Source organism: Neolamprologus multifasciatus, chromosome 9 (assembly GCF_963576455.1).
Source record: "Neolamprologus multifasciatus chromosome 9, fNeoMul1.2, whole genome shotgun sequence".
NCBI classification, from domain to species: Eukaryota; Metazoa; Chordata; class Actinopteri; order Cichliformes; family Cichlidae; genus Neolamprologus; species Neolamprologus multifasciatus.
In genome coordinates, this window is record NC_140447.1 from 24,531,420 (window position 1) to 24,546,543 (window position 15,124).

Consider the following 15,124-nt stretch of genomic DNA (forward strand, 5'->3'; position numbering starts at 1 on the left):
GGAGCATGTGGCAGAGCCATCATGGTGGCCATCAAGGCCCTCGGGCATAAAGAGAGGATTATCACAGAGAGCAAGAGATAGAGGTGCCCAAGGAAACAGAGTGCTTTCTCCTTTTATCCTCCATTCTTTGTGGGTCTAAAGGCCAGGCCAGCAAAGAGAGGAGCATCCCACCAGCGGGAGTCTTTCTGACTGACTCTTTCTGAGCTAATGTTAGCTGCACAAACATTAAGAAGCTGACTGTAGATATATCTACATAATAGCTTATATTCACAAAAGGATATTCATCAAAAGATGCTTGCATTGAAGGCCTGCCTGTGTCCTCTTTGTTACAAGTCAGTCTTAGATGTATTCATCAGTGAACACTGAATTTCATACGCTTTGAGCTATAGGTCTCAAAGCAGAAAATAGACTGAAACTGATTAGCCTGTTTAGTCACAGGACAGGATGCTGCAATATATAACAACTTTAGCTAGTTTAGGGCCTTACACAGACCTAAAAAAACCTACTTTAAAAAATGTTTAGTTATATTAAAACAATGGGAAATTGATAGACTACCAAATGTGAAATGTTACTTATACTTAACAGCTGTCTGGTGTAAGTGTTCATTGCATATAAGCACTGCGATACCTACAGTGGGGCAAAAAAGTATTTAGTCAGCCACCGATTGTGCAAGTTCCCCCACTTAAAATGATGACAGAGGTCAGTAATTTGCACCAGAGGTACACTTCAACTGTGAGAGACAGAATGTGAAAAAAAAAAAATCCATGAATTCACATGGTAGGATTTGTAAAGAATTTATTCGTAAATCAGGGTGGAAAATAAGTATTTGGTCAATAACAAAAATACAACTCAATACTTTGTAACATAACCTTTGTTGGCAATAACAGAGGTCAAACGTTTACTATAGGTCTTTACCAGGTTTGCACACACAGTAGCTGGTATTTTGGCCCATTCCTCCATGCAGATCTTCTCAAGAGCAGTGATGTTTTGGGGCTGTCGCCGAGCAACACGGACTTTCAACTCCCGCCACAGATTTTCTATGGGGTTGAGGTCTGGAGACTGGCTAGGCCACTCCAGGACTTTCAAATGCTTCTTACGGAGCCACTCCTTTGTTGCCCGGGCGGTGTGTTTTGGATCATTGTCATGTTGGAAGACCCAGCCTCGTTTCATCTTCAAAGTTCTACTTTGGTTTCATCTGACCACATGACATTCTCCCAATCCTCTGCTGTATCATCCATGTGCTCTCTGGCAAACTTCAGACGGGCCTGGACATGCACTGGCTTCAGCAGCGGAACACGTCTGGCACTGCGGGATTTGATTCCCTGCCGTTGTAGTGTGTTACTGATGGTGACCTTTGTTACTTTGGTCCCAGCTCTCTGCAGGTCATTCACCAGGTCCCCCCGTGTGGTTCTGGGATCTTTGCTCACCGTTCTCATGATCATTTTGACCCCACGGGATGAGATCTTGCGTGGAGCCCCAGATCGAGGGAGATTATCAGTGGTCTTGTATGTCTTCCATTTTCTGATGATTGCTCCCACAGTTGATTTTTTCACACCAAGCTGCTTGCCTATTGTAGATTCACTCTTCCCAGTCTGGTGCAGGTCTACAATTCTTTTCCCGGTGTCCTTCGAAAGCTCTTTGGTCTTGGCCATGGCGGAGTTTGGAGTCTGACTGGTTGAGGCTGTGGACAGGTGTCTTTTATACAGATGATGAGGTCAAACAGGTGCCATTCATACAGGTAACGAGTGGGGGACAGAAAAGCTTCTTACAGAAGACGTTACAGGTCTGTGAGAGCCAGGGATTTTCCTTGTTTGAGGTGACCAAATACTTATTTTCCACCCTGATTTACAAATAAATTCTTTACAAATCCTACCATGTGAATTCATGGATTTTTTTTTCACATTCTGTCTCTCACAGTTGAAGTGTACCTCTGGTGCAAATTACTGACCTCTGTCATCATTTTAAGTGGGGGAACTTGCACAATCGGTGGCTGACTAAATACTTTTTTGCCCCACTGTAAAATCACAGGTGTCGAACTCCAGGCCTCGAGGGCCGGTGTCCTGCAGATTTTAGATGTAACCTTGATACAACAAAGCTGATTTAAAGGCTAAATGACCTCGTCAACATGTCTTGAAGTTCTCCAGAGTCCTCGTAATGAACTAATCATTTGATTCAGGTGTGGCGACCCAGGGTGAGATCCAAAAACTGCAGGACACCCGCCCTCAAGGCCTGGAGTTCGACACCCCTGCTTAAGTCTTCAGTTTACCGTTACAGCTAATTTCTCAGTTTCCTACATGCTCTTATTTTTTCACTCCTATTCTTTCAAATACTAAAATTTCTTTGTTTGAACGTTTTTAACTACTAGCTAACATTTTTTTAGTCACAACACTTTTTCAGTCATTTTTTTAACTAAATGTGTAAAGAATAAAAAAACATTTAATATATTTAAGTCCCTTCTTTTCATTGTGCAGGGTTAAAATTTTAAATGTTTATTACAGCTCCTCCTACACAATCAGAAGCTGAGCAATTACATTTGGCACATGGGTATGATGTCATCACGTTGCCTATCAACCACTTACTAAAATTCTAAAATGACCCATTAAGCTGTGTACACACTGGAAACGATTTACTTATCACACGCAGCTTTGAAGTTGATGGCACCATTCCAGGCTGTGGTTGCCTATGTGATCCTCTCACATTTGTTCTACCAAGTAATATGTCAATGAACATTATTGTTCTCTCGCACTGGCCAGTGTTGCCAACTCCTCAGTAAGGAAAATCGCTATTGGTTGTCCTAAAAGTCGCTAGAAGTCGCTAAATGACGTCATCACCTAATTTGCATAATTGGTCATGCTAATGTAATTGTAACCTACGCTGCTGGAGAGAGAAACAACATCGTGGACGAGACATAAAGTGAGCAAAAAACGTCCTAAATGCATTTAGAATTTATTTAGAACTACAAATTAAATTTCGTTTAGCGATTATTGTTTTTTGTAATGTCACAATTCCATCCCTGCTCCTTTACCCGGGCTTGGACCGGCAAAAGTGACCCGAAATAGGCACTCTGGTGGAGTTACTTTGTGTGTGTGTGTGTTTATAAGTAGTTTTAAACCTGATCCACAAAACAGCATAAGAGTAAAAGAAGAACTGACTGCGTTACAGCACCCGCTGCTTGTTGAGAGTAAAAGTGATATGCGCTTTCACGTCTTTTTTTAGCGACTTTTTCTAGAAAAAATGTCGCTAGGGGGTCTGAAAACTCGCTAAATATAGCGACAAAGTCGCTAAGTTGGCAACACTGGCACTGGCATTTGCTTCAGTTACTCACCTTAAATTTGTGAAAAGTTTATCTTAGGTACTGCCCACTTCTCATCATCAGCAGTTATTTGCCCGTAGTGAGTTGAAGTTGCAGAACATTATTCACTTTCTATTCACGTTCTAGAAGATCTCATTTATGCTCTTCACTGCCTAATGCCTCTGTAGAGAGACTTATCCATGATTTGATAGCTTAGCACAGCTAACTGTTGCCAAAAAATTCAAGGTCAAACTCAAGACACAAGAATTTGGATTCCAATATCTACCCTTCTCATGGTAAATACAAGCCAATTGGAAGGTACCATAAATTCATAAAGCACCTTGTTTCAGCTTGTGTAGACACTATCCCTTCACTATTTAGATCACTAGCTTCTTAGCTAAGAAGCTCTTAGCTTCTTAGCTAAGAAGCTAGTGATCAATAGTTTAAAAGTTTACTGATTGTTTTAAAACTGCTTTATATGCAGTTATCTGGATAGTTATTGTACAGTTGCAAGGTTTATTGATAAAGCACTGGTAATGGTTAATAAATACTGTACATCACACCTATACGTAGGGCTGGGCGATATATCGAGTTTTTTAAAAATATAGATATATTTTTATATAAGATATAAGATGTGACAATATCTTTTATATCGATATAGTCTATGTTACGCTATAATTATAGTTGTGAAGCCACAAGTTTGCCTCTCTTTTGTCCGCTTTTGTCTTTACGCAATATTACTCGGCCTCGCCTCTTCACTGAACACAACTCCCCCATCGCTTCACCTGCAGGCAGCGACAAGATGGACACGGCAAATCTCCGTTAACGAGTTACTGCGCATCGCCCCGTGCGTGGGGCTGGACGGCGTCAACGTGTTAACGAGCTAACCATGCTAACGAGCTAACCATGCTAACGCCATACACGGCCTGAAATCCTTTCATTTTCTCAAAAATCGACAGTGCGCCTTATGTATGAATTCTGGTTGTGCTTGATGACCGCGAACCGATTTTATGTGGTACACAGCGCTCAGCAATCTGTCAAAAAAATGTTTTAGTTCGACTTTGGTAAGCTACCGAGCTGCACCGGCTTGATGGATTGTCGGAGCATTGCGGCTACCGAGGAGCCTCGCGGAGTGATACGTACTGTGCTTCAACGTAATATTACCGTATTGTGTGTGTATAAGGACCATAAATGGCACCTGTTAAGAGACACGGTTATGAAGCGGATTTCAAACTCCAGGCTGTCAGTCACGAACTTGGAAAGAGAGCAGCTGTGAAATTTGGCTTTGTTATTATGCTCTGCGTCTTTTAGTTTACATTTTGACTGCACAATTGTGAGCTCTTTGTTATGCACAAAAACAACATAGTTTTCTTTTATTTATGGAGCATTATTATTTAATAAATGCTCATAATTTATTTTTGAGTAATTTCTTCATGTACATCTATGCTGTATGTTAATAAAAGTGCCTGTGTAACATCTGGGACACAGCTTTGACTAAGAACTCTCTTTTTGTTCTTACCTTATGGCTTTAAAAAATATCGAGATATATATCTTATATTGCCATCCAGCTAAAAAATATCGAGATATGAATTTTGGGTCATATCGCCCAGCCCTATCTATACGCATTGTCGGATGCTTGTTATGAAGCTGAAACTGGTTCTTGTAAATTAAGTGATATTTAACCTCCCAGCTCCCTAGCAAAAAAAAAAAAAAAAAAAAAATCAGTGTTTGATTATTCTGTGGAGGTTAAAGTCCAATGACTTAATCGGTGGGCATGCTGTACACTGCCTTCTGCATGCTCTATCCACGTGGCACCCTCACCTAATGTAGGTAAATATTTTGAGTATTTTTGCAAAACACATCTTGAGCAGACCTGTGCTACATGTAACAAAGTGCAACTTTGAACAATGGAAGTATTCCCATACTGTCTGGAACTGAAGCAAAACATTCCCTTAAACCAAAGTTAATGCAAAAGAGATGAAAACACAAAAGCTTAAAAGTCCTCCTTTAGCAGTGTAGCCAAAGGAGTTGCAAGCTTGCATGAACTTACATATTTCCTTCTCCGGGTCTCGACAAGAACACGGTGCTGTCCTTTTAGGAGGGCACAATTTGTGCATTATGCCGTGGAACCATCACAATGCAGGAACCCGTGCAGCTTTCTCAAGGAAAATGTCCCTTACGTGATGGAAATGCATTAAGCTGACAGGACACGTAGAAAATGCGAGTCGAGCCGCCGGGCACGATGCTGCTTGTCTACCATCATTTCAGTGCAACCTGGGTTATTTTATTGAGTCCTGTCTCTGGTCATCAAAAAAGACACGGCGCCTGTGGGGAAGTGGCTGTGACAGAAAGTGAATAAAGACTGCTTCTTCTTCAGAGTGCTGGCACTTTCTCTTATAGTCAGTACGCTTGTGTCATTAAAGGAAAAGTTCACCCCAAAATCCAATTTCTGTGTATTTTTTTTCTCCCTCTGGCTTATAGCGCTGTTTATCCATCTAGATTGTTTTGGTGTGAGTTCCCAGTTTTGGAAATATATTTGCTGTAGAGAGGTCTACCTTCTCTTGAATATAATGGAAGTAAATGACTATTGCCTTGTGGTGCTCAAAGCAACAACAACACAATACAGCTGCAACGTCTCTTTCCATAAATCATGACTGGATACTTTATAAATATATTGCAGGCTGAATATAGGAACTACTTTTTTCTAGTGTCCACATCCACCTTTTTTTAACTAACCAAGTCATAATTTTTGGAAAGAGACATTGCTGCTGAGTTTTTCTAAATGTATTTTTGGTTAATCGACTACCACCAGTGCCATGTAATTCTCCTATATCTCCATAACTGTGCAAATCACACCAAAGCAATCTAGATTCATAACCAATGCAGGAATAGTTTGATGAATTTTGCAGTGAACTGCCCCTTTAAAACCCTTCTTCCAATGACCAAACCAAAGTAAGAAGGAGGTATGTTAGCAATTATGAATAAATGATGATAATGTACTAATACATTAGTAATAATGTACTAGTAATAATGATGAACTACTCAGTTCTGGGTACCTTTCTTTTATATGTAAAAAAATATGTACCAAATTGTACAAACATGAACATTTTCCTGACAGACAAGATGAAACTGGAGTGATTCTTCCATGGCAATATTGGGGAGATACACCAAAGGACCAGCTGCAGCACTTCTGTGTATTACATATCACCTATCCTAAAGCTGCATTTCCTTCTATTTGTCGTCTTCGCTGAGGGTTATGTTGTCATTGTAATTGTCATTATTTATTATAAGTTATCTTCTGTAATATCTTCCTGTATTTTTGTCAATTTACAGAATCTAACAACAGTCCAAATCTTTATAAATTCTCCAAACGCAGCACAGCACTCTGTCCTTACTCTGTTAGACCAGGTCATTAAAGATAACCTTACATAGTTATTAGCAAAAAAATCCTACCAAACAGCACTCTTTAATACCTGAGTAGCTCGATTTTCCTTAATGTTGACATTTACTGGCTGAAGGCTTTGACAGGCCACCTTACTGAGCAGCGGAGTCCCACTGACGTCAGCAGTAAGAGAAGCAGCGCCTCGGGGATATTTAACCCCTGCTTCCTCCAGGTCGCACTCAATGGAAAATCTACAAGGTCGGACTCGTTTTTGCTCATCGGGTTTAAAAGCTTCCTTCTGTGTGTACAGTTTAGTTTTCTCCTTGCTGGTATGCTTAGCTGCAAATCTAATTTACCTCTTGGATGCATTTTTTTTTTACTCCTACCACCTTTCATCTCAGTTTAGCATCAAACATTATTGCATTTAGCCTCGGGAATTGTGGGATTTTCTTCCTATTTGTTTCTGGATGGAGTCCATGGAAGCAGATGCTGCTGGCTCCTCCTGGAGCTCCAGGCCTCCCACTCTGTTACATGCTGGGTATCACAAAGCACTCGGGCTGTCCAGACAGAGCTGCATGAATAGTAAAATGAGAGGCAAAGCAAAAACGTAGAGGATCCTGCATATAGTTAGAACGTATTTGGCCTTTTTGAGAGATAAGCTGAAAATGCATACTTTTCACCATTTAGTTTTGCTTTTAAGCTTCATTTAATCTTGCTTATTCCTGCTGCTGCCGGTGCCTGAGCTCCAGCCTCAAAGCAATTAAGGTCTGTGTTGTGAAAGGTGAGCTTGAAGTAATGCGCCTGCCTCACTTTCCTTCCCTTACTTTCTTTTGTTTGTTCTAACACTTTTTTCTTTATTTGTGCCTCTGCTGTCATGAGTTTCTATCTGAAGTTAGAGTGATCTGCCAATTAGGACTACAAAGTGTCATCCTGAAGAATGTCTGAACCTCCACCAATGGCATTCACACGCTCACACACACACACACACACACACACAGAGATACACACTGCACACTTGGAAACAGCCAATCCTCTCTGTGCGGGCTAAGCTGTCTCCCCTGTGCCTTGAGCGCAGCTGAAGAGACAGACTGGAAAGGAAAGAGACGAAGTGCGAGAGGTGTGATTTCTTGCACCTTCGCAGAAACAACAGGTCGATCTATCGCAAACGAACGTCCGCACACTTCTGCTTCGACAAGTCACATAAGTTGTTTAGCACCTGCACGTTCAACAAGCAAAAGGGGCGACGTGGGGGGTTAGTCTCGGTTTGTGTTAATTTCCATATGCCAGAGGCACGAAAAAGTCCAAACGAGTCACCTTGCTTCTTGCAACATCATCACCCCAAAGAGGAAGTGACTGAGGCTGGAAATAAAGACAGCCCGTGCAGGGTTGTTGTTCTACATCTTTCATTATTAATTCATTGTTGTATTGATTGTGTATTCATCTGGAGGGGAAGCGGAGGAGAACTGATGTCTGAGGCAGCTATATTAGCCAGCACTTCCCTTCCTCTCCTGTTTCTTATCTGGCAGGCTGCTGAGGCGCTGGGAGGATGCAGGGTGAGCCGCCTGCTACTCTGATACAAGCGTCAGAAAGACGGCTGTGAGGAAAGATACAAACCTGGGAAAAGGGCACGACAATGTGGAAAAAAAGAAGAGCTTGACCAGAGATGGGCAGTTACTTGTAACGCGTTACTGTAATCCGATTACTCTTTTCGAGTAACAAGTAAAGTAAGGGATTACTATTGCAAAAACGGTAATTAGATTACTGTTACTTTCCCGTAAGCACGCTGCGATACTGCGTTACTAAAACCGTGATTTTCTTGCAAGAGTGTCTCGTGACAATGACGTAAGCGAGTGAGACGTTTGTGGCAACAGCTGTGTGCAGATCAACAATTGATAATATATGGAGTGCGGGAGAGAGTATGAGCGTGCAGCGTTTAAAGCGTGGAAGTACTGACCTTACTTTGAGTTTGATTCCATAAAAAGTGACAAAAACATTAGCGTCCGCTGTTCACTGCGTGGGAAGAAAACCCCTTAACTTCCGAGCAAGCACCGAGTGCGCTACCACGTAATGTGAAATTCACAGAGAAACTCGCGGATTCTTCCACTGACCGCTGCGGCACACCTGCACCAGGGTAAACCTCCGCCTAGGCTCCTCCTGCTGTACAGGTGAAAATAGAGCAACAGGACCGCTAGTCTTTGATTTTATTTATTTTCTGCTGTGTTTTACTTGCATCTGTTTGAAAGAGTGAGTGTAAACACAAAAAAATTATTTTATTTTATGTGCTGGAATGTGCAGAAAATAGGTTTAAATATTAAACAAATTTCTTCCAGTCAATGAATGTTGCATATAATTAAATTTTTGCTTGATGCATAAAGTTAAAAGATTAAAACTAATAAAACAAGTTTTAAAAAGAGACTTTTCCATTTGATTAAATTTTGTATGATGGATTATGTAGAAAAAGTAGAATTGGGCTAAAAGATCTATTGCTTTATCACCTATTCAGGTTGTAAATCGTGTTTTTAAAAAGTAACTAAGTAATTAATTACTTTTGAAAATAAGTAATCAGTAAAGTAACGGGATTACTTTTTTGGGGAAGTACTCAGTAATTAGTTACTGATTACTTTTTTCAAGTAACGACCAACACTGAGCTTGACTGTGCAAAATATGTATTTCAAAGCCAAGTGGTACACATGAACCAAGCTGTGACTGTCAAGTTTTTCAAGACCACGCCAGTGATTAATGAGAACAGCATGTCCTTTCTTAACAATTTAAATTTCTTTCTAACATTTGGGTCAATAGGAGAGAGAGAAGGAAACCAGACAGAAAGGGTAGTGACAGGTTTAAAAGTTCTACTGCAATATTTCTTCTAGGACTATTCATCTCATCTCCATGTGTCCTGTTATATTTCAGGTTGAATCAGCACACATTTGATGCAATCTTTGAGAGCCTCTCATTTGGTGAGTATTGACTTCATTAGTAATGGGGTAGTTCAACACTTTTACACAGTGTATACAAAGCCACTGCAAGAAGCCAATGAACCGGACTAATCATAAAGGTTGAAACCACTAGCCTGGGTCTGCAAAATTCATCTAAACCTCACTGAATGCAGTTGAAAGTACACAATTGATTAAAACTGCTTATGTGGCTTGATTTAATATGGCTTGGTATAAATCAGAAAAGCAACATGCATTTTTGAGAGAAGTCTATTCTCACATATTTATGTTCAAAGCAGGAGAGGAGAGATGAAAGAACAGCAGATCTTATGTTAAGGACTAATACTATTCCTCCCCCTTCATCCTGCTTGGTAGCTCAGATCGCAACCTGATTCACCTAACCCTCTACTGTGTCCCTCTAGTCAAGAAGCAGCCTCTGACCACACGGATGGTGAGTATATGGTCATAGGATGCTTTTGTGGCCCTGCCAGGCCGCTCTGAGGTGAATGGTTGGCCAGTCCTCTGTGAGTCGTAGTGAGAGGACATTGATGGGAGCGTAAAATTGATCAGTCTACATAAATTTCTGCACCGACTCCATAATTCCAAAGGAACAACAACAAATCATGAGTAACAAAGGACATCAAAGCACTCCTTAAAAAGAAAACGAGGACCTTCAGAGCTGGCAGTATGGAGGACAGAGAAGCTTAAAGTATCCTAAAGAAATCCATCAAGGAGGACATGGACAACTACAGGAGAATACTGGAGTGGAAAATCCAGCAGACCAACATGAGGGCAGTCTGGAGTGGCATGGTCCATCATTGGTTTAAACTGTGGAATTAACCAATAGACTAAATCCGTTCTTTAATAGCACAAACCTATGCGCTTTAACTTTGGAATATTTAAAGCTCCTTAGGTTTTCTTATTGTTTTTACTCTTTTTTTAGGGAGACTTTACTTTTTATTTGAATATTTATATTTAACTTATATTAATGTCTGAAACAAGTCACACACACAAAAGTATTTGTGCTTCATTTTGCATTCTTTTCTTTTCTTTTGATACACTCAGTTACCTAACTAGTGTCAGAACCGATACCTCAGTGGAAAATAAGGACACAAAAACTAAAAAGCAGCCTAAGGAGGCCACTTTTGGACTGCAACTGACTGTAGCAATGGGGTTTTGTAAAAAAATAAATAAATAACAATAATAATTAAAATAATAAAAAAAAGAAAAATACAATATACTGTTCACTTTCAGTCTCTTTAGCATTAAGTGGTTCTTCGCTGTTTTGCTAGCTGCACTGAAATGGGAAAATCCAGCTACTGGCCATAATTTTAGGGTTTTTAGAGCATTTTCTAAATGAGGACTGTGTGGGGGAGAGCGTGTTTGAGTCAGGTGCACTGATAGTTCACCAGACAGACAAGCTGAAGTCCGACACTCTTATTTTTCCTTGTCAGTTAGGGTGTAGAGAACAAATGGCGTGTAAATTAGCCTTTATACATGTAGTTTTTCATGTCTACTTTAAGAGTATGAGGAGATATTTAGAAGATTTTAATACTCCAAGAACCAAGAAAAGCACTAAAATGTAAATATTCTGATTGGTAAAACACTTAACTGTAAATTATGGTATAGATTGTACTCTCCTGTTTCTTTACTGTTCTTTACAGACAGCTTTTCAGGGATTTCACACAATACAAATACCTATACATCGCCTGCAGTGGGTTATGGAGAAGGCTTCAGCTGAACTGGTTTAATAAAAATGTCTGTAACTCAGATCCTTTGGGGACAAAAAAAATCTCCAAACAAAAAGTCTGGTTTCACTAATAAACTAGAGTTGGTGTGTCAGACAGGTTTGACTTCAGGTTGCTTTAGTGGGAGTCTGAGCTTTGCTGTGAAGCTGCTTTGAGAGGATTTAGTGTGGGATAACACCAGGTAGCTGATAGCCTATTACAGTATAATCACTGCAGGTTTTTGCTCATTTGCAATCCGTGCCAGCCTGTGAGCAACTAGAGTGTATCAATGAAAGCTTCATTGAAGGCAGTACAAACACAACTAGTGATCTGGATTAAATATTCATTGAGGAGATGTTAGTCGGGATCCTATGGAGCTTTAACACTTGACTCTTTCAGTGCATGTCACTATTGCTGGAATAAAACATGGCTCATTATAGCATCGAGCTGCAGCCGAGGAGGTTTTATGGTTTGGAGAAATTCAACCAAATATCCTCATCTGCTGCTGCTGCTGAGCTTGTTTTTCTTACGGAACTCATTGCAGATTTAACAGCCTCCTCTCTTGAAGAAGGTAAAAGAAAGGGCACAAGGCATTTCCTGAGTGCATCCCCGGTGAGTTTGAAAAATGAATTAGGGCCTGCAGCCAGAGGTTTCCACCGCTGTTGCATCCAGTAACACCCTGGGTTATTTTTAGCACCCCGCCGTCTTGTCAGACTGGAGGAGAGAAGAAACCCCCCCCCCCCCCCCCCCACCCTCATGTAACAAGAGGAGTCTAGTGGGAAGCTGTAAGGCAGGTATGATCACCTTATAAAGCTTTATCCAGGTTTGGAGATGTAGTGGAGGGTAAGCTCACCTGAGCACACCTTTAGGTTGACAAAAAAAGTCATTGTTACATAAATGTATTGTTCTGCTGAAAAAGTGAAGGCGCTGCACATTTGTGTTAGGCTTTGGAAATGTGGTTTTAAAAGGTAATAAAGAAATATACAGTGTGTATATATACACATGAATCACCTTTAGAGCTTGTGTTGCATATATTGTGTTCCTCCACACCATAGCTCAGGTTTGGACCCTCTGTGCTTACCTGAATTCAGGAGCCAGGTTGGATTTCAGGCCATAGAAGGCAGCAGATAAGGTCAAAAGCCAACGGGGAACAAAATTCCCATTCTCACACTCCAAGTAGGGCGCAGACCATCTGACGTGCGTCTTGTCCGGAATAAAACTCTCTCCTCTTTTCATTGAATTGTCCACCGATCTGAAATCTTGGCTCAGCGCTCTTTTATGGAAATTGGGGTTCTTCCTGTCTTTTATTTCGTGGTACCACTCTGTCTCTGCCGTGCGGTTGTGCAGATGTCGGTGGGCCATGTTGGAGAGGTCTTGGAGTACTATTTCACCGCCGGCCCTGGTGGCTTGAAGAAGCACCGAGGGCCCCGGGAAGGATGAATCCCCGCTAAAAGTAACAACCGCCCGGTGAATCTTGGCGTCTCCCTCCAGTATACTCCTGACTAACGCGTGGTACCACTCAATGTCTCGCCGGAGGTTGTGCTCCCTGGACCTGTTGGCTTGCAGGATCATGTTGAGGAAGTTTGTGGCGTGCAGCACCGTATCCAGCACGCTGCTCATGGAGTAATGCGGGGTAGCGTGTGACCTTCCCCGCAGAGAGGTGAGCTCGTACTTTCGCGAGCAGTTGGCATGCTTTAAGGTGGTCGAGTCCCCGGTGTGTAAAAAAGCCGTGACGACCCTGGGTAGAAGCTCGTCTGTCTTCTGCGGCAGCTCCGCCGTCTCCCCGGCAGCGTGATGAGGCGCGCGGAGATGCGCCAGCTGCCAGCGGTGCGTCTGAGCGCCGTGAATCGCCTCCCGTGCCCCGTTATCCTCCCCGTGCCCTGACCATTCTGCGTATTTAAGGTTTGATCCGATCACAAATCCAACTTGCAGCAGCAGCGACAGCCGGAAAACAGCCATCTCCCTCCAGAGAGCGACCACAGATGTTTGGGGGATTGCTGCTCGGAATTAACAGTGTCGTCGGGCGAGTGTGCTGTAGAAAAAACACAGAGAACCTATCAAATTGCCCCGCTAAACCATCGCTTCACCACTTGTAGGATATTCTTCTGAGCTCCACGCCTCTGTTCTTAAAATCACAAAAAGAGGGAAACCCGCCAGGAACCCCTTCCCTCGTCAAATGCCTTCTTCTTCCTCACAGATGCCTCATACAGCTTGTTGATGTTGAGTATCCGCTTGCAGCTGTTTCCCCCCACCTCTCTCTCTCCCTCTCTTTCACACACTGTAGACAAGACTGTGTTGGCTTTGCTGTGCCGCGGACGTTCTCCTTCTGCGTGTAGGCTACACAGACTGAATCAAAACGAGGAGGAGGGAGGGGTAAGGGGCGGTTATTATTATATTTATATGCTTTTTTAGGAGGCACCGAGTCGAGGAGCTTCTCACTTGGATGGCAAACGCACTCCGCCCTCTTCCGACCACAGCAAGCATTAAGCAGGCCTATAAAAGCCACGAAGAAGCAACATCAGGATCCGTGCGCTTTCAAAGCCCGTCGTCTTCGTCGTCTTATGCGTGTGGCCGCTTCTTCTGTCAATCTCGGAGCGGTGTTTGGTGGAGCGGTGAAGGAGCTGTCCGGCGCTGAAACCGATGAAGCACTGAAGGAGCTGTCCGACGCTGAAACAGACAAAGTCACCCTCAACCGATTTATCACAATTAAGCACTTAATTTTAGATCAATTTTCGGAGACTAAGATTTTTTTTCTATCATCAGTGAGGGGAAAGCTTTATTAAATACGATTTGATTCATGATTGTAAACTTTTGGAGCAAGGTGCAGACTGGATTCATCTTTTCTTTCTAAATTGAAAAACATGTCATCTGCTATAGGCTGCTATCTTCAGATCTGAAAGCTGAAATGCTTCTGACTAATAATTTATCTGCGTTTCTCTGATTTTCACCTGCTTCCACAACAATTCACCTGACCTTCACTTTTAAAAATATGCTGGTGTATTGTTGGATAGATGAATAAGTGCACCACCAAATCTGAAGTCATTTGGATGAGAGGTTCTCGTGTTTTGGCTAAAGGTTTTTCTACAATAGAAATTAAAGCCAAGCATCCAATCTCGGTTTAACCACAACAACAACGTGCTGCTCACTTAAACCTTGTGATGATGCCTGTGTTGGCTTAAGACTTTCTTTTTTGAGTTGTTTTCATCTAATATATGATTGCGTGTTTTCTGATTGGTTTCATTGTTGTTTATATGCCTGCAGTAATCTTTCCAAGGAGCCCTCTGTGTATAAATAGTCCTGTCTTCCCTTCAGTATGGGGCACAGCATGCATCCGTCATGCTCAGCTGTTAGGTTTCCAACTGTGTGATCTTCAGTTTTTGGATTTCCTTTGTTTCTGAACTTTGTTTATGGTCTAAAAAATATTCATGCCTTCTTTATCACGCCTTTTGGTCCAAAACTGCAATGTTGTGCAGGGAAGTAAGAGCAGGTAGAAAAGTTCTGACTTTTCCAACATTTTGTCACTCTTTTGTTCTGAGATTCAAACTGGTTTCTCTAAAATACAGCTGGTATGTTTGGGTTTAATTTACATAAAAAGTCAGTCTGTGTCACTCACTGTTAATATTTAGACAGGCATGCACAGACACACACAAACACACACACACAGTGAATCTATCCTTACCGCACTTTTAAAACAATAACTTTGTGTTTACCTACATTTGATGAGTTTAGGAGATATGACTGAATTGTAGGTACAGAAACTGACCACAAGATAACTGCGTTTAACTTTTGG

The 15,124-nt window shown here is 41.7% G+C and overlaps 1 protein-coding gene across 3 annotated transcripts in view; it reads right to left on the minus strand.

The window, feature by feature from the left end:
* gpr158a (G protein-coupled receptor 158a) overlaps positions 1 to 13,871 on the minus strand; it is a 95,766-nt gene extending 81,895 nt beyond the window's left edge. For 2 of the 3 annotated variants that reach the window (XM_085172328.1, XM_085172327.1), the window contains exon 1: positions 12,416 to 13,871. In XM_085172328.1, coding sequence (XP_085028454.1) covers positions 12,416 to 13,293 — 878 coding nt within the window. In that variant the 5' untranslated portion in view covers positions 13,294 to 13,871. The remainder of the gene's footprint in view (positions 1 to 12,415) is intronic. The other variant, XM_085172329.1, reaches the window with a different exon arrangement.
* Between the last annotated feature and the right edge of the window lie 1,253 nt (positions 13,872 to 15,124).